The 19,242-nt window shown below is 44.1% G+C and overlaps 2 protein-coding genes across 2 annotated transcripts in view; both read left to right on the top strand.

Annotated features, from left to right (window-relative positions):
* iqgap2 (IQ motif containing GTPase activating protein 2) overlaps positions 1-15,822 on the top strand; it is a 44,276-nt gene extending 28,454 nt beyond the window's left edge. Inside the window, exons 19-38 of the mRNA XM_080532406.1 lie at positions 223-393; positions 2,103-2,186; positions 2,567-2,638; positions 2,760-2,829; positions 2,961-3,169; positions 3,398-3,550; positions 3,771-3,934; positions 4,902-5,126; positions 5,436-5,576; positions 6,510-6,594; positions 6,903-7,135; positions 7,909-8,041; positions 9,223-9,325; positions 10,193-10,334; positions 11,507-11,594; positions 11,860-12,072; positions 12,340-12,500; positions 12,828-12,971; positions 14,378-14,486; positions 14,901-15,822. Coding sequence (XP_080388532.1) covers positions 223-393; positions 2,103-2,186; positions 2,567-2,638; positions 2,760-2,829; positions 2,961-3,169; positions 3,398-3,550; positions 3,771-3,934; positions 4,902-5,126; positions 5,436-5,576; positions 6,510-6,594; positions 6,903-7,135; positions 7,909-8,041; positions 9,223-9,325; positions 10,193-10,334; positions 11,507-11,594; positions 11,860-12,072; positions 12,340-12,500; positions 12,828-12,971; positions 14,378-14,486; positions 14,901-15,014 — 2,814 coding nt within the window. The 3' untranslated portion in view covers positions 15,015-15,822. The remainder of the gene's footprint in view (positions 1-222; positions 394-2,102; positions 2,187-2,566; positions 2,639-2,759; positions 2,830-2,960; positions 3,170-3,397; positions 3,551-3,770; positions 3,935-4,901; positions 5,127-5,435; positions 5,577-6,509; positions 6,595-6,902; positions 7,136-7,908; positions 8,042-9,222; positions 9,326-10,192; positions 10,335-11,506; positions 11,595-11,859; positions 12,073-12,339; positions 12,501-12,827; positions 12,972-14,377; positions 14,487-14,900) is intronic.
* Positions 15,823-16,711: 889 nt separating this feature from the next.
* Positions 16,712-18,888, top strand: f2r (coagulation factor II (thrombin) receptor). Its single transcript, XM_080530525.1, has 2 exons — positions 16,712-16,803; positions 17,627-18,888. The coding sequence occupies exons 1-2, from the start codon at positions 16,719-16,721 to the stop codon at positions 18,823-18,825; spliced, it is 1,284 nt and encodes a 427-aa protein (XP_080386651.1). The 5' UTR covers positions 16,712-16,718; the 3' UTR covers positions 18,826-18,888.
* The last annotated feature ends 354 nt before the right edge of the window (positions 18,889-19,242 follow it).

Raw genomic sequence — 19,242 nt, 5'->3', positions numbered from 1 at the left:
CTGCGACCCAATATTGATTGATCAGTAGAATCATCCTTACACAGAGCACAGCGCAGACTGCCAAACCACCAAGTAAAGACAATGAAACATTCATCCACTATACAGTACCATACACTCAAAGATGGACAATATCTCAACAGACTAGACCCCACAACCTGTTGTAACTCCTTTATAATGCATTCCAATGAATTGAATGATCATTCATGGATGTTCTCTCTTCAGAGTGTGGTTGGTGGAGTGACGGCAGAGTACAACAGGGAGCAGTTATGGTTGGCCAATGAGCCTGTGGTGACCCAGCTGCAGGCCCGGGTCAGAGGTTACCTGGTGAGGAGAGGCCACGCCCAGAGAATGGACTACCTACTGCAACAAGAGCCCCATGTGGTCCGACTACAGGTACTACTGTACTGGGCTGAATTACACTCCTACTATAGGCCCTGCTTTGCACTTCACTTTAATATTCCAACTGTAGGTGAGACTGTACTGTATGCTAGCTTACACACAACACTCTGCGGGTGATGCGCCTCAGGTACTAGGGATGGACGGTTTCCAATTATTGAAACCGAAAAACCGTCAAAGACTAAAACCGCGGTTTTCCGGTTAACCGAAAAACGAAAAAAAAAAAAAAAAAAAAGGAGCGACAATTTCAAATAATTGAGCCCTACTGCTACAATACACTCATGTCGAACACCATTAAAACACCGTAAGCACAGTCGCAACACATTTAGGCTACTTAGTTTCACAAATATAAGTGGAAAGGCAGACTTTTGTAAGCTACACCATACATGAAAACACATGAACACTTAACACACCAGCTCTGCTGATCCAGGGTGCACGCCTGCACGGAAGATCATCTCTTGGAACAGCGTCTTCATTGAATGAACTGCTTTCTCAATATCTTGGTTCTTAGACAAAGTTTCAGCTGCTGCTCAATGTATTTAAATATTTGAATACTGCTCAATAATCACTGAAATATTAGACTTAGAATTATGCAGTGAACATACTTAAAGCTTTTCATAAAAACCACATGCCGCGAGACTGACTCGTCCTGAACTGTCCTAAGTCAATCAACAAAGAATGCCCCATCAAAATAAAAGTGCCCATGGTAGAGCTGTCAAAATAGAGCTTTCAAAATAAATGTACTAATACAGATAGAGATAAATACAGAACTACCTTTGCATCACTAAGTGACCGCGTATCTTCTGAGACATGCGTTCTGTCATCACTTTCAGTAGCGCCTTCACACACAGTGGTGCTGTGCACAAACACTCTTGATCCGTATAGCTCTTGTTTTATTATATTGTGGTTTAGTAAATACTGCACTTGGAGTTACATTCAATGCATGATTTGTGCTATAGAACATAAATAAAGTTTGATTGATTGATTGATATCAAATCAAATCACATTTTATTTCTATAGCGCATTTCTCACAAAAGTGACCCAATGCGCTTTACAGAGAGCAGCGAAAATGATCTTATTAAATGTAAGCGAGTAATTGTAAAAAACCTTTCCTATCTACCAATAACTGAAGGCAACTATCTTTCCCATAGAGTGATTCGTTACCCTTAAATATAATCCCAATTAGATATTAATCCTCAGTTATTCTTCACAACTGACCAAACCTCTCACTCATTGCGCGGCAGATTCAGACTGTATCATTGTTATTTTCACACACGACAAACATGTGACATGTTCCAGTTTTATTCTTTGAACAACATAGGAAAAAAAAAAAAAAAAAAAAAAAAAAAAAATCCGGTTTCAGACGGTTTTGATAAAAAACCGTTTCTATTTTTATAAACCCCGGTTTTCGGTTTAACCGAAAAACCGTCCATCCCTATCAGGTACATACATATATACCTCCGGTACATGTGCTCTACTACTACTCCAGCTGTACATTATACACCTGTAGGTGTGGTCTTATGATATTGAAGCACTTGTAACTATAGTCTTCTATAGAAAGGCAGACGGTCTAAAACTACAGGTGTCTGTTAATGCAGTATCGTCAAAAGACACTCGCTTGTAACTGCTGCCAATGAATGCAGAAATAATAGCAGTTGTAAGTTCTGGCCTTTGCTATAACAAGTTCTTCCATATGTTTTGCACAGGCTTCCTGGAAGGGATATAAACAGAGGAAGGTGTACAAAGACCGAATGAATGTGCTACAAAACAGCGTGGTTTCTGTCGTCAAGGTATTAGTTTGACACCAGGCTGCAAAGTCCCTGAAATAATGATGATAAGTCTCTTTGCGATGTCTTCTCTCACACACTCTTAGGACTCCATCTTCCTTTGAGGAAAAAAGTGCTAAGAAGTGATAGTCGGCAATGGTGACTCGTAATATTTGTAATAAACGGCGGAGACGTAATCCAATAGTAGTTTTGAATACTGCAGCTTATGACTGCATTGTGTCCAATACATTTGCATGTTGTTTACTTACACGCTGTTTTCTCTGAATTAAAATGGAGCTCATAGTGGAGAAAAACAATAAACAGAAGAAACGCTTCATTCTGTTTTGTGATTCAACAAAAATCCCACAGCTAAGAGTTGCTAATGTATTTCCTCTTCTATCCAGATTCAATCCTTGTTGAAGATGTGGACAGCCAAACGGAGATACACCAAAAGACTGCAGTACTTCAGAGACCACGTGAGTAACACAGCTACAACACAGTTCTACAGATTAACAAAACTTATTTATGATTCTAGGGATTTATGAATTTCCTGTGTGATATTGATTATACTGTTGTCCCGCCTTGTTTTGTCTTCAGGAGAAGGACGTCGTGAAGATCCAGGCCTTCCTGAAGGCTAACAAAGCCAGAGACGACTACAGAACACTCAGTGAGCAAACAGTGCACCTCTCATCTAATGATATGGTTATGGTTAAGTGATGGTCCCTGATGACCCATACAGTTCCTGTTTTGTGTCAGAATGACTGATGTGTGTGTCGGTGTCTGTGTGTAAACCCTCAGCCGGGGCCCAGGACCCTCCTCTGTCGGTGGTGCGCAAGTTTGTCCACCTGCTGGAGCAGAGCAGCCTGGACCTACTGGAGGAACAGGAAGTGACACGGCTGAGAGAGGAGGTGGTCACCAAGATCCGCTCCAATCAGCAGATGGAGAAAGACCTGAACCTGATGGACATCAAGATTGGCCTGCTGGTGAAGAACAGAATCACCCTACAGGTGACGTTTCAACCCAAAGAGTTTAATAACATTCAGCACAGTGTAATACTGCGTCCCAACACTCCACTCTTTTCCTGGAAGTGGGCGTTGTTTTTTAAATCCATGTGTAGGAGCTCAAACCTTGAGTATCAAATTACTAATGCCACTTCACTTCTGCCACGTCTGCTGCTCTCTCCTTACCTCTGCTCTGGCTCTGCTGTATAACCATGGTATTGTCTGTTTCACCAGGACGTGGTGTCCCACAGTAAGAAGATGAAGACTAAGAAGAGTAAGATGAGTAAAGAGGAGCTGGTTGCAGGGGACAGGCAGGGCATCAAGGGCCTGAGCAAAGGCAAGAGGAGGAAACTGGAGGCCTACCAGCACCTGTTCTACCTGCTACAGGTGAGTTATACTGTACACACACACACACACACACACACACACACCTCTCCTCTCCTCTCCCACTCTGGCACATGCTCTTACACATGAAGACACACATATTCTCTCTCTCTTTCTCACACACACACACACAGAGATTCACACACACACACACACACACACACACACACACACACACTTACCCTTACTCACCTCTACCCCTCTCTTGTCTCCCGATCCCTAGACCAACCCCACCTACCTGGCCAAGTTGATCTTTCAGATGCCCCAGAACAAGTCCACCAAGTTCATGGATACTGTGATCTTCACCCTGTACAACTACGCCTCTAACCAGAGAGAAGAATACCTGCTGCTCAAACTCTTCAAGACCGCCCTGGAGGAGGAGATCAAGTGAGTGCTACAAGAGCTGTCACAAATTATATTTTCTGAATTCAGACTCCTAACCCCCTCCCCCAAGCCACTCCTCTAGATCTGAAAAGATTAGACAGGTCTCTAAGGAATATGGTAACTGCTTCACTTTGCTCTGCAGCTCAGCTGCCGCCCGTTTGGTGTTCAACCTCCCCAAATTCTCCCATGTCACCCCTCTCCTCCGCACCCTTTACTGGCTCACGATAGCAGCTTGCATTACCCATTTAATACCCTTGTGCTCGTCTACCAGGCGGCAAAGGGAACTATCCCTTCCTACATGTAGGCAATGATCATCCCCCATACACCTGTCCATTCACTCCGCTCCTCCACCTCTGCTGGTCAACTGGCACCACCGCCTCTGCAGGGTTGCAGCGATCACGCTGCCCGGTCACAGCTTTTCACCCTCCTGGCCTCCCGCGGGTGGAACGAGCATTCCTACCGCTGTCAGGACTGCAGAGTCACTCCCTGTCTTCCGTTGTAGACTGAAGACCCATCTTCATTTGGCCCCATTTGGGCTGCACCTTAGCTGTCCCTCCTGAGGTCTCCCCTCCCTCCCGTCAGTTGTGTTTATTATTATACACTTTATTTATCAGGTCTTATGTCCTATGTTTTAATTATGTTACCGTTGTTTTATCCTGACTGTGTACTGTTTTATTTGACTAAAGTTTATTATTGTTGTAAGTCGCTTTGGACAAAGGCGTCTGCTAAATGCCCTAAATGTAAATGCCTTGGGATAGGCTTAAAGGAAATGGAAAAACGTCCTTACCCTCTAGGACACACTGAGACCATCACAGAAAAAAAATAAGAGCACTCTGTTGCCTTGCCCTAGTATTAAGTATCATGTTAGCACCAAACATGCATTCATGACAATTACATGCACATTTTCATTCTTACTAGAATATTATTTCAACTTTGACTACATCCCTTTGACCGCTTACTACTTTAACAGGTCCAAGGTGGATCATGTAAAGGACATCGTGACGGGTAACCCCACGGTCATCAAGATGGTGGTGAGCTTTAATCGCGGAGCGCGTGGTCACAACACCCTGCGACAGCTGCTGGCGCCCGTGATAAAGGAGATCATCGATGACAAGAGTCTGGGCATCAATACCAACCCCGTGGACGTGTACAAAGCCTGGGTTAACCAGCTAGAGACCGCTACTGGGGAGGCTAGGTAGGCCTCGCTACAGTAGCACACAGCACAGCCATATACTTTGCACAATGCCTGGCACAAGTACTGTTACGTCCCCATGTTAGCACTAAACATGCATTCATGACAATTAGATGCACATTTTCATTCTTACTAGAATATTATTTCTAGATTAATTTTACTAATCATTTTCCTAGTTTTAAATCTCAAATCGAGTTTGTCAAACTAGACTGTTGAACCCTCAATTTATTTTTTGGGAAGGTAAGTGGTTTACTGAAGGTGAGTGGTTTACTGAATGTCTCCCTGATGTTGTCCATCCTCCTCCCCTCCCAGTAAGCTGCCCTATGAGGTGACCCCTGAACAAGCTGTGTCACATGAGGAAGTGCGTGCCAGGCTGGAATTGTCCAATGACAACCTGCGAACAGCCACAGACAAAGTGCTCAACTCTATCATATCATCACTGGACAACATCCCGTGAGTCTGGGGGGGACAATGGGTCATGTTCTCAAATAATACATATCCTTTTCCCTACGTTATCACTGATCTGACATGAGTTGGTTGATGGAAGTTGCAGTAGAACCTTTGTTTTACCCATCCAGTTGTGTTACAGATAGTTGATAACCTCAAGGGTGGAAGAATGCATTTACAATGCAAAGTACTGTGTTAAAACAGGCCAGGACCGAATCCAGTCTGGACTAGGGCAGGAGTGGAACATTCCAATTCCCTTCTGGGTGTTTATGGAAGGATAGCTGATAGATGGAAGTAGTGATCTTTAAAACCTGGGTTGAACTAGTAATTACAATAATTTCAAATACTTAGGTGTGCTTGATTTGTGTTTTTTTGGCACAATCAATTAAATAAGGACATGAAAATGCAAAGTCGACCATCTGGACCAGCAGGCAGGCATGAGCAAATGCTCAAAGTAGGTCTGAAAGCAATTCAGTGGTACAGTAGCTACCATAGATACGTTGAACCCCTATCTGAAGTGTTCAATCTGCTCCACTAGAGTGCAGTGTTGTTGTTTCATACACTCCACTCATGTTATAAAAACTGTCCCTGTATGAAATGCTCTTCTAAAATAATACAAATGATAACTTAATAAATATGTTGTTGAGTACAAGAGAATAGTGATGACAGCTTGATTTATCGGTAGGAGTCAATCGGTACCGTCTGAATCTTCATGAATCAACTCATACTCACGTGTTTACAGTAGAGTTGGTTAGGCCTGTTGAGTAAGATCCCTGTAAGTTTCCCGTTGATTGATTGTGCAATACTGTGTGAGCTTCCCTGCATCTCAATTACCATTGTTGCTCCCGTTCGTGTGTGCATTAACTCACTGTTTCATATTTGTATATAAATGCATGTTGTGACTCATATCATTCCCATGGTGTTTTGTTTTGCATGTAGTTATGGCATGAGGTACATTGCGAAAGTCCTGAAGAACTGTCTACATGAAAAGTTTCCTGACGCTACCGAAGATGAGCTGTTGAAGGTAGAAGGTCTACAGTAGATCGGTCTCTTGTGCTTTCCAGGGTCCCAAGAGTTCTTACTGCTTGTGCTGTAGTCACATTTCTGTTTGATGTCTAAGATCTCCTTACCTTCCTTAGCTGTTCCGTTTGACTCGTCTCCACTGATGCTTCTTATATAGAACACACAATAAAGTCCCCCTCAGTAACAACCGACAACCAGCATCTATGTTGTGGCTGTGTTTGTCTCCATAGTGTCAGATATATCTGGGTTCGTACAGTATTTGTATTGGCTCTGCCACTGTGACTAACTGCGGTTAACTCAATCTCTCAGATTGTAGGCAACCTGCTGTACTACCGCTACATGAACCCGGCCATCGTTGCCCCGGACGGCTTCGACATCATCGACATGTCTGCCGGCGGACAGCTCCACTCGGACCAGCGCCGCAACCTAGGCTCCGTGGCCAAGATGCTCCAGCATGCCGCCGCCAACAAACTGTTTGAGGGCGAGAATGCCCACATGACCTCCATGAACAGCTACATCTCTCAGACATACCAGAAGTTCAGGTGAGGGAAAAATAAATGAATAAATAAATCCTCTTACCAAAACTGTGAGGGTAAGAAAAGACTGCTAGCACTCACGCCCTGCTTCCAAATGTTCTACCCTTTTCCCTGAAGTGTACTCCCCTACATGCTTATACCAGTCATATGCTCTTAAATCTGTGCGGGCAAGAACACACTTCAGGAAAACATTTTTGATAATTAGGGTGCAGGGACACTTCTAAGTACAATACTTTTATGGAATCGAACTAAATAAATTGCTACATTAATTTTTTTGTGCTGTGTAGTGACCAGAAAGGCAAGACTTGCACCTCCCAACAGAGCTGTTGATCATGTTATAGGGTTTATTTTATGAGTGCGAGTACTCCTGTAATAAAGCAAAAGGGATGAGATAAGGAATGATCGAGTCCTACGTCAACGCTTGCCTGTAGGGAGTGAGTGAGTGAGGGAGGGAGGTCAGGGCAGGATGAAGTTGACTTGGAGGTAAGAGAGGAAAAGAGGAAGTGTCTTTGTGTGAGAGTGCAACATCAGCAAGGAGGATGGGGACGTGTGGTGTGCATGGTGTGTGTTTTTAAATTCCACCCCTCCACAGAAAAGAGAGAGGGGGACATGGTTCCCAGAAGTGCACATCATTGAGTCGACTCATCATTACTGGAAATTAGTGTGAACTTGTGCTCAGCTACTGAAAATCATAACAGTAGTGTGTGTTTTCAATTTTTAAAATGCAATTGTAAATTTTTCACCGCTGACTGCTCTACGGTATTCTTATTTTCTTCCAGGGTGTTTTTCCAGGCGGCGTGCGACGTTCCAGAGCCGGAAGAGAAATTCAATGTGGATGAATACTCGGACATGGTGACTCTGAGCAAGCCCATCATCTATATCTCTATAGACGAGATCATCAACACCCACTCGGTAAGACCTGACACAGGGCCCTTTCTCCCATTCCTATTGCTGGTCTGGTCTGGTCTGGATTCCAGATCTAATTCTGTTTCTACTTTTGCTGTCATGCTCACGTGGCAACCAGGCTACCTACCCCTCTTTTGACCCGGGAAAAGGGTTCCCTCTTTTCTCTCTCTCTCTCTCTCTCTCTCTCTCTCTCTCTCTCTCTCTTTTCTTCCCCTCAATGTCTTCTAGTCTTTCTCTCCCCCCTCTCTCCAATTCTAGTCTTTCTCCACTCCTCTCCTGGGCATGGGAGTGGTGATAATGACAGTCTGCTTAAAGCCAGATGTACAGTATGAGGCATCTGGAGCGTTTCCTTCTATGCTCACCTCCCTAGGGCTCACACAAACAATTAACATGACGTGCACCTTCCCTATTGAAAGTTACGCTCAACTGTCGTCTTGCGGAGTTACAGATCAGTTTAGGGTTTTCCTTTCTGCAGTGTATGATTAGGGAAAAAACGTACACAGTAACGAATTCAACGGGGAGATTTCACATTTTTTGTCAAATTGAATTATTATGTAATACCTTTTATATTCTTGGAAACGTACCCCGGTGAGGATGACATGGCTAGAGGCAGGGATGACAGATAGAGTAGGGGAGAATCCATCCTAGCACAGCTGTGTCCATTGCCAGAGGAGAGGGGCCTGTAGTAGTTATGTCTGTCTGCACAATAGGGAGCAGTGAAGATGAACAGATGGTTTTGCAACAGAGCATAATAAAGACGAAGCTGACCACAATCTGTTATCTGACACACACAGCATTGGAGGTGTGTGCGTGTACGCGTGCGTGCGTCAAAGTCAATCCCTCCCAAAAATGTCCAAAACACACAAGGCCCTCTTCATCTCCTTGTACCTCTACTACCCAGCCAGCTGACAACAGAGAACACAGTGTATACAAGCGTCATCTAACTCCGGATTGACGATAGGAGGAGAATCGCGTAGCTCATCTTCTGAGATAATGTTTGGTACAGTAGGTGGCCACAAACCTGTCACCCATCAGCCATACTGTAGTTTACTTTTCGTGTTTCATTCCTCATCTTATGACAAGGCCTGAAATGATGATGGTTGAATGTGTTTTTCTGGTCACGTCCGTTCGACCCTACTGGTTGTTAGATCATTTCCAGTTCAATTCTGTGTTTTGCTGTTTCCTAGCTGGTGTTGGAGCACCTGGAGGCCATCTCCCCTGACCACAACGACCTGCTGCATGAGCTGCTGCAGGACCTGGGGGACGCTCCTGATGTGGAGGCACTGCTTGGTACGATTCAGGTTTATTTATCGCTGCCTCCCAGACAGCCTACATTTACATTTACATTTTTGGCATTTAGCAGACGCCTTATTCCAAAGCGACTTACAACAAATGATCAACATATGATTACAACATATGATCCTTCATCCAATGCACCATCTGATGTTATTGCGCGAGCTTTCGGTCTTTCATAGACCTTCTTCAGGGATGCACGCTACCGAAAACAATTCGTATTGTATTCTACAGACCGCAGCGGTGTGTAGCAGTTTGCAATGTACCACATCACAGTGGGCATGAAAGTTGCATCAAGACTAGTCTATTTAGTCCATAAGGCTATTGTAGTTTGCGAGAAAAACAAGCTTGTTTACCGTTTCAGTCTTCAGAGGGGCTCGTAACACACACTCTTTTTTGTTTTTTTAAGGGATTTTATGACGGTTTTGGTAAAAACTGGAGCTATTTGTTGCAACCGCGGTTTTCTGTCCAACCCTACTGTCTACATTCATACTGTACATCATATCATAACTATACATAATCATATTGATATTCATCTCATGTATATTGACTTTGTATTCATTTATTTATACACACTGTAATACTTTATACTGTAATACCATGCACTACATTATCATGTATTTTGCACCATGCCACTATGTGCATCTGTCTGGTTAGATGCCAAATTACATTTAATTTCATACTTGTACTCTGTGCAATGACAAAATTGAGTCTAAAATCTAATCTAATCTTGAATCTAATCTAATCTGCAATGCTTTTCTAACAGTGCTGCAAAGCCAGGACAGCAGAGGGACAGCCTAGCTTCACCTGAGAATGTTGATTTTTTTTTGCCTCAACTGAGTATGTTGATGTTTCTCCCCTCAGGCGAAGGAGCTGTGGACTCCAACGACCCCAACAAGGAGAGCACCCTGAGTCAGCTGGCCAAGACGGAGATCTCCCTCACACTGACCAGCAAGTTTGAGCTTCTGGACGGAGACGACAAGGACACAAAGGGCCTGATGGTGAAGTAAGAATGAAAATTATAATGTTTTTCTATGTATTTCTATATTGCTTGCCCCCTTCCTTAGAGTACGGTCCTTACGGTTAAGGTTAAGGTTACGATATGTATCAATATAAATGTGAAAGCCCCGCTGTCTGTGCACTCTTGACTCGTACACACACATAGTCATAGTAAGACACTAAACAGTGTGAGATTTTGTTGTCTGCATTCTAAAACATAGCCAAAATTATCACTCTGAAAATGCTTTTGACGTCACGCTACACAAGTAATCCTTTTGCCGAAACATTTCCCAGCTGCTATCAGTCAGTGGCAGGTCTATGTGGTCTTTCCTGCCCCTCTATCTCTTCCAGCCCTAACAGGAAGAGGTTTGGTGGTCTGGGTTATCTGGCTCCTAAAGGCGTGCCCGTTTTATCCAATTTACTGTATTAAAGTTCCTTTGAAAAGATGGCCTCTTCCTCTGCTGATGTGTTAGTGCTAGTATTTCCTGTGATATATGATGGCCTAATGATGATCAACACATTAGGTCAGCCCCTATATGTGAAACATACATAGATACTGCATGACCTACAATACAATGGCCCTTCATGGCTCGTATCTCAGCTCTGTCACTTTGACCTTGTTGTGTAGTTGGAGTCATGCAGACAGTGACCCTTGGGGAGTACAGTAGGTGACCTCTCTTGACACCTGGTCAGTTTTCCCCTCATGGCTAAAGCTAAGGTTTGGTAACTACAATCTGACCCTAGACCTGTGCCTAAGGGCCACTCAGAAACTTGTGTTGTTTTTCATCCCCCTGTGACATTGGGACAGGTAACAGGAAGTATGATTTGAGTGGTGTAGTTCCCCTACTGTACGGCACAGTGATGTGTGGTGACGCGTGTGGGTGTGTGTCAGTTTCCTTTCCCCCCAGCACCCGGTGCAGAGCAAAGGCCAGAGCTCACAACACTGGCAGTTATTTTCTGACAGAATGTCAAAACTGTAACAGCTAGCCAAAAGAAGGAGGAAGCCCAAAGCTTGTGCTACATCATGCTATACATTGTATACCCGCCATTCACAGATTCTGTTTTTAATCCTAAATGTACGTTGTACTATACATAATAGCCTACTTGTTAGCCTTACCTTTAACTGTTACGTGTCAAATGGGATTTACTGTAAGCATGAGTCAATGCTGTTTGTCCTAGGACTAAGAAGCTGATAGTGGACGTGGTGAGGATCCAGCCTGGAGAGACACTTCCAGAGACCCTGGAGACTCCGGCCACTGCCCTCCAGGTGACCACCACAACCCCCTTCATGGCGCACGCACACACACACACACACACACACACACACACACACACACACTGAGGGCAGATTAATTAATTAAATAAAGGATTAGAGATCATCAGCCGTCGAAGAACCATTTTCTACCACTGCGGACCAAGTCCTCCCAAGTCACTCTCATACACACACCAACTTGCCTTTTTCTCTAAAAGTGTTCATAGTATCAATGTTGTACATTCTAACTTTCCTCTGTGTTTGTGTGTGTGTGTGTCAGGAGTCTGAGCATGCTAAGATTGTGGAGCAGCGTGCGGTGCAGGATGCCCAGACTCCAGAGGGTCTGAAGAGCAGCCAGGCAGTGTTTGAGGACAGGCAGCTGCCTCTGGAGCAGAAGAAGAGGAAGATCCTCAGGAACCTGCGCACACTGGAACAAGCTGGCCTCGTTAACGCTAGCAACAATTACCAGGAGCTCATTAATGAAATATCCAAGGTGACACTCACAAACGCACGCACGCACACACACACACACACACACACACACACACACACACACACACACACACACACACACACACACACACACACACACACAAACAAAACCAGGACCTCATCAATGTCAATTCCATGTAAAAACACACATAACAGGATAGCAATGAAACAACGATGGTTGTTAACCTAAATCTGTGTTGTCTGTGTAAGTAGCTATGTAAATTGACTGATAACGTGGTTTTGCCCACGTTCCATCTGTGATTGACAGGACATTCGTTACCAGAGACGCTACAGGCAGAGGAGAAAGGCTGAGTTAGTGAAGCTCCAGCAGACACTGAGTGCACTCAACTCTAAAACGACCTTCTACCAGGACCAGATCAACTATTACGACACCTACATAAAGACCTGCCTCGACAACCTCAACAGGAAGTGAGTGTCACCAAGCAAAGAAGCACCACAGCTGCATCTCAATTTTCCAAAGTGGTTTCCTCCGCTTGTTCCCTCTCCTTCACTGTTCAACTGTTGAGGTGCACCCTATGGCCTAGGTTGAGTGCTTTTAGAATGCATCCCTCGCCGATCCCATCCTGCTTTCTTTGCATATGGTCTCTAGTGGTCATGCATGGAAATGTGTGTGTGTGTGTGTGTGTGTGTGTGTGTGTGTGTGTGTGTGTGTGTGTGTGTGTGTGTGCGCGCCCTGTCCTGCCCTGCTTGTGTGATTGCTCCTGTATATAACCTGCCCTGCTTGTGTGTCCACAGGAACTCACGCAGGTCCATTAAGCTGGACAAGAAGGTAGAGGAGAAGGGGAGCAAAAAGGGGAAGCAGCAATCTCTGAAGTACACAGCCGCCCGGCTACATGAGAAGGGAGTCATCCTGGAGATAGAGGGATTGCAGACCAACCAGTGAGTGTAGAGTGGGGGATGTTTATTTTGCTCAGCACTACCAATGGTGAAAGACATTGCAAATACATCAAGAGATTACATAAAAGGCCAGTTCAGACCAAAGATCCGCAACGAGATGAGTTTTAGAACGTCCAGCTTCTAGTTGCTGTGGTCTGAATTATCTTATGATCTTCAATCTTTGGTCTGAACGGCCCAGTTTAAAACGTTGGTTGCAAGTGGTTGCCGAGTTTTTCTCTGCGATGTTCTAAAACGGTCTCGTCTCATCGCGGATCTTTGGTCTGAACTGGCCTAAAGGGCATTGGTCACAGATGGCAGTTAGTTGTTAACAGTTTGGCTTTTGTGGTTCAGAATTATTGTGCAATTGGCATAGAGGTATGGAGGATTGTCGTGAGACATGGCATCGGATCCTGGAGCGGGTCGACAAGTGTCTTGTTCAAATCAAGGCCTGGCGAGTCAACAAAGCATACTTCCTTCCTCCTTCCCTTTGGGGTAATTTCTGATCTAACATGATTAGATTGGACTAAACAAGGGTTTTGACTCCTTACCTGGCTTTAACCAATCCAGTCGTTATCAAGGATTACTCCAGGGAATAAAGGAAGGAAGGATGAAGGAAGTATTGGGACAGGGCCAGGGACAGTTTGCCTTTGAGTGGGAGCAATGAGCTGCGTCAGCTCTTTGTCTCTGTGACCGGAAGGAAAAACCTCATTAAGGGACATTGTCTATTGAGATGTCATCCTAACACCCCCGCTCCCTCTCTCTTTCTCTCTTTTACTTTTGCTCCACATCTCTCATTGAATACATTCATGGCCTTCCTCCCACATTCTCTCTCTCTCTCTCCATCTCTGTGAGCACACGCTTCTGTCCTTCCTGTTTTGGTCAGGCTGTCCCTGTTCCAGTGGCTCAGAGGACAGCCAAAGTCAGCTCCTGTGTGCGTCTCCTCACTGTTCTGTTGGAGTTACAGTTTAGGCTATGCTAGAGAGGAAATTCTACATCCTCTTTAATACAAAACAAATACAGTACAGCTTTTACAGCCCTCTCAAAGTACCTTTGTTTGATCCATGATCCATATCAGTTATAACTTGGCTTGAATGGTTTTGTTTTGTGGGTGGGTGGGTACTAGAGTAGATACAGTAGACTTGCCATTGACTTAAAGGGATCGTTTTTTCAATATCTATCACAAAGTGCACATTTCATGTTGCGAACTGCTACTTTCAAGCCTGGGTAGTGAATATATTATACACAGGGATCTTTTTTATATTGAGCATCCAAACTTATATTACGGTTCACAATGACATGCCAAAATGCCAAAAAAAGACAATAGTGGGACCAGAGTTGGTGACTATCCACTCATCCGTTTCCTGTACTTTCCATTCTTTTATCATACCATGTTTTTGTCTTTTTCTTAGGTTCAAAAATGTCATGTTTGAAATCTCCCCCAGTGAGGAAGTTGCCGACTTTGAGGTGAAGGCCAAGATTATGGGAGTCGAGATGGAAAAAGTCCAGGTCCATTTCCAGGTAATGGTTTTTATAGAATGGCGAGTCTCACATACAGTACAGTACAGTATGTCTGTATCGGCAATTCGGCATCTGTATCTATATCTCACCAGCCAGCAATAGGTTGTGCATCTCTCTGTTACAATAGTTGTAGTCAGCCTCAATGGTTTACATCCTTGAAAAAACCCTGTTAATTCCCCTTTTTTACCATCTTTACGAGCATCTCACTTTTTTTCTCAAGTACCGGTAGTAAATAGTCTATTTTCCCACCTGTCTAAGTGGTAGATTGCCTGAAGAAGCATGTGACATGTCAATTTCTGTGATCATAATCTATGCAGACCTGTGTGACTCGAACACACGCATACTGTTACTGTGTGGGCCCAACAGGTGACTGGCCTCTCCCTGACCCTCTGTGGTTCCTCCTTCTCTCTCTAGGACCTCCTCCAGCTGCAGTATGAGGGTGTGGCTGTCATGAAGATGTTCGACAAGGCCAAAGTCAACGTCAACCTGCTAATTTTCCTCCTGAACAAGAAGTTCTATGGAAAATGAAATATTACACCAAAGATGGAGGGGGGGAAAAAGGGGGAGGGGGCTTCTATGCAAAATAACTGTGCCTTCTGACAAAGCAATGTTTAAGGAACTGGGTTTGTGGGGGGTATTAAGTGGTTAAAGGAACTTGTATGAGATATATGAAGTTGAATGGTGAGTGATGTTATGTCCACTGAATATGATTAATCACTTAGCATGTGGCATGTGGGTCCCCAGGCTGTTGAGCTGCACAGACACAAGTGTTGTTTGTTTTATTCGATGCAGATTTAATCAATCATTTAATACCAAACTTCAGTTCATAATGAAATAAGTATTTCTTGTATTGTCACTTTTCTCTGTTTTTTGTTTTGTTTTTTTGTTTATGTTCAGTTTTCCACTGGATGATTGTACATGGAATACATTTTGTAAAATGTTATTACAATGAAATGTACATTACTTATAGGTAAACACACCAATATTATTATTGTCTTATTATTTTATTATATAATAATTAAAACAAAATAGATCTGTTTGTGAGGAATGTACAATGCACTACTGCTTCATGGTTAGAATTGGATCTACAGTGGGATTTTGGAGATTCAATATTGCTGCCCATCTAGCTAGCATGGATTTCCTGAAGTAGGGACTAGTTAGCCAGTGCCTTTTTGATGTAGAAACATTGTAAAGCTGTGCATCTTTTAAATACTATAGATGAACATTTATTCATTCTAGTGTCACTGCTTTTTAATATTGTGTTGTCAATTCTAAATTAATTTTAAATGTGTTATTAAGAAATGTCTAATAAACCACAACTGTCTGTTTCACCTTCTACACATATTTTCTTTTCTTCTGTTTCACACTATTAGTGAGAGCCGCAGCAGGGTCCGCCACCCACAGGCGCTGCTGAGGGAGAGGTAGCCAGTGGCCTAGGGCATAAGGCTATTCCTACTCCATCACTCACGCATGAAAAATGATCTCATTCGATCAATATTACATTCACCCTTGTTATTCATATTTTAAAAAGAAAACAGTATTAGTTAAAGATGCAATCTGTAATTCAAACAACAAATCGGGTCAAACGTGAAGTTGATGGAAAGCGACTGTGACTTGCCAACACATCTGACTGTCTCCTGAAATACCCAATGTAAACGTGCTACGCTAACGATAAGCTAGCAATTCTACATCAATGGTTGGTTTAGTTGAACTTGAGGAGTGACTTTCACCTCACTTTTACCACTTGTATGAGGGATGGGGCTGGAGGAATGTACAGTCACCACTCAATTTCATAGACAGAGCTATGGATGCAACGATTGACCATCCATGAGATCAAAATGTAAAATTGTTTTTTTTACAAACAATGGAGTAATACAAGCTTATATTGTGGGTTCTGAGGGACAGTTGATCTGATCAATTTGAGCATGTATAAGTTATATTCTTCAAGAATCAATATATTATTCATTCTAAAGGTCCCAAAATGGATGCATTAATTACAATTGCCCCCATTAATAGAATGGATGTTATTCATCCACCCTATCGTGTTACCCCCAGTTGACCAAGAACATTGCACGAGTCACCGCAACAGTGGGCGAGGCTTTTTAAATAACCCCTCTGTAGAGAGACATCCTTCTCAAAGACAGTCATGTCTATTCCTAAACGCTGACTGTTTAATAATAGCTATTTATCTTGTAGCAATTTTTATATTCGTTGGACTTCATTTTGAGCTGCATGTGGATTTCAAATATGGTTTATTCGACAGTTGCGCTGTTGGCGTTACTTGCTCTCCAAATCTCAGCCTATGTGCCACACAACGGTAAGTTGAACATGTATTTATTTCGTTCCTTTTGTCATATGTTACAGATCAGTTGTACATTAAAATGATAGTGAGGATATGTCAAAGATGATAAATACTACCCTTCTGATGAAGCAGGAGAACGCACTTTTACGCAGCGCCTTTCGCACCATTCGGCATTACGCATAGGCAGGATAAATGTTTCAGCTAATTATTCAATTGTGTCGGTGTCGTATTTCAGAAGTTTGAGTTGAATAAACGGGCATTCTTCAGAAGTTCTGTTCAGAGAAAGACTTGCGCGTTTGCGCGCGAATAGTCCCACAGATCAGCTGGTGAACTGGACCAGGCAACACCCAAATGAAATCCGATTATTACCGAAACTCGGAATTCCATACAATTATCCAAGGAGATCATTTAATATCCAGTGAATGCGTTATATCCTCGAATAGGTAGTGACACTGTTTTAGTAGTGACAAATATATATTGTCTTATTATGTCAAAAACGTAATACATATCCAGTTATTTGGCTGATCTATGAGTCTAAATAAATCTTCTATAATGTTGTTTATTTATAGGTCATATGCCTCTATGGGACACAGTGATTAAGTATTGCTACTAGACTGATTGGCAGTTGTTGACAGAGCCAACAGTCAATTTCCATGTCTACTTTTTTCTTGTCCTCCGTGTAGTTTGCTGCTATACCAGCTGTGTAACCACAGATTTCAAGCATTGTTTACATAAACCACAGCATTCAGTATAGACTAGCTCATCAACAGTTTTTGCTCGTAGGAGCGCTCACTCTTTATACAATTAGTAACTCATTACCCATCATTTGTCTCCCCAGAGTCAAAGCTCAACATCAGGACTTTCTCTGCGATCTTCCTGACTGTGACAGATGAGCCAATCGACTACTTGGGTCTGGACGTGCAGGAGGACAGCGGCTCCGGCATGGGGCCTGTGAAGAAGCCTGAACATGGCCATCAAGGCCACCACAAACAACCCAAGCTCTCACATTCCACGCTCTCAGAGGAGGCCCGTGGCTTTCTCCAGGGTCACCTGGCAACTGCCTTCGTCCCCACTGTCTACACCCTTGTCTTCATCATCAGTGTGCCCCTCAACCTGGTCGCTGTGGTGATGTTTGTGCGCTGTATCCGCCCGCGGAAGCCAGCTGTCATCTACATGCTCAACCTTGCCTGTGCTGACCTCCTCTTCGGCCTGGTCCTCCCCTTCAGAATATCCTACCATTTCCACGGCAACGACTGGATCTACGGACCGTTCATGTGTCAACTGGTCACGGCGGCATTCTACTGCAACATGTACTGCTCCGTGCTGCTCATGATGTGCATCAGCATAGACCGCTTCCTAGCCGTGGTCTACCCCATGGACTCCCTGACGTGGCGTAGTCCGCAGACAGCCGCTGTGGTCTGCGGCGGCATGTGGCTGCTTGCCCTCGGCGGGGTGACCCCCCTTCTGGTCTCGAAGCAGACCATTCACCTCCCGGATATGGGCATCACCACCTGCCACGACGTGCAGGACACGCACAAGCTCCGCGCCTACTACCTCTACTTCTTCCCCGTCTACTCCTCCATCTTCTTCTTTATCCCGCTGATCTTCACCGCCGTCTGCTACGTGCGCATCATACAGGCGCTGGCCGCTGCGAACGTGGAGAACCGCTCCAGGAAGACACGGGCGATGGTGATGGCGGTGACAGTGCTGGTGGTGTTTGTAGCCTGTTTCACCCCCACCAACGTCATCCTCCTGGTGCACTACCTGCATCTGGCCCATAGCCACAGCGATAGCTCCTACAAGGCCTACCTGCTCTCCATGTGCGTTGGCAGCCTCAGCTGCTGCCTGGACCCGCTCATCTACTACTTTGGCTCGTCCCAGTGCCAGAGACAGGTGGCATCCCTGCTGGGGTGCAGGGGGGCGGCTCAGCTGGGGGCGGAGGCCAGCCGTAGCTCACAGACAGGCAGCACCAAGGCCAGCAAGATGGAGAGCTTTCAGAGCACTGTTGGAGGCCATTACAAGAAGCTGGTGGCTTGAGATCTGGGGACTTATTATTATTGAAACAGACTCAGGCCCATTTCCAAATTGACCCCCTTACTACCCCCCTAAGCAGTTGGATAGGTATTATCAAGATTGGATAGGTATTATCAAGATGGGAGTATCTCCAGTCCATGTTTCCTGATAGGTCATCCACCTGCCATCCACTCCTATCCAATCCTTCAACCCACAGGGGTTTGTGGGGAAGGGTGTATTTGAAATTGGCTATAGGTTTACTGGGTCCAGCTGGAGTTTCTTGTACTTTCTTCGTCATAACATTATCCCAGTTTATTATTAATTGTTTACATCATATGATTGACAACCGTATGTTACTACTATGAACAATTCTACATGCTTTGTTGCTGCAGAAAGCCATGCATCATTTATTATTGTGTGCACTCTGCATGGCAATGTATA

Source organism: Nansenia antarctica (genome assembly GCF_963989245.1).
Source record: "Nansenia antarctica genome assembly, chromosome: 5".
Lineage (NCBI taxonomy): Eukaryota > Metazoa > Chordata > Actinopteri > Argentiniformes > Microstomatidae > Nansenia > Nansenia antarctica.
The sequence above is the reverse complement of the archived record's forward strand: the minus strand, read 5'-3'. Positions and strand labels throughout refer to the sequence as shown.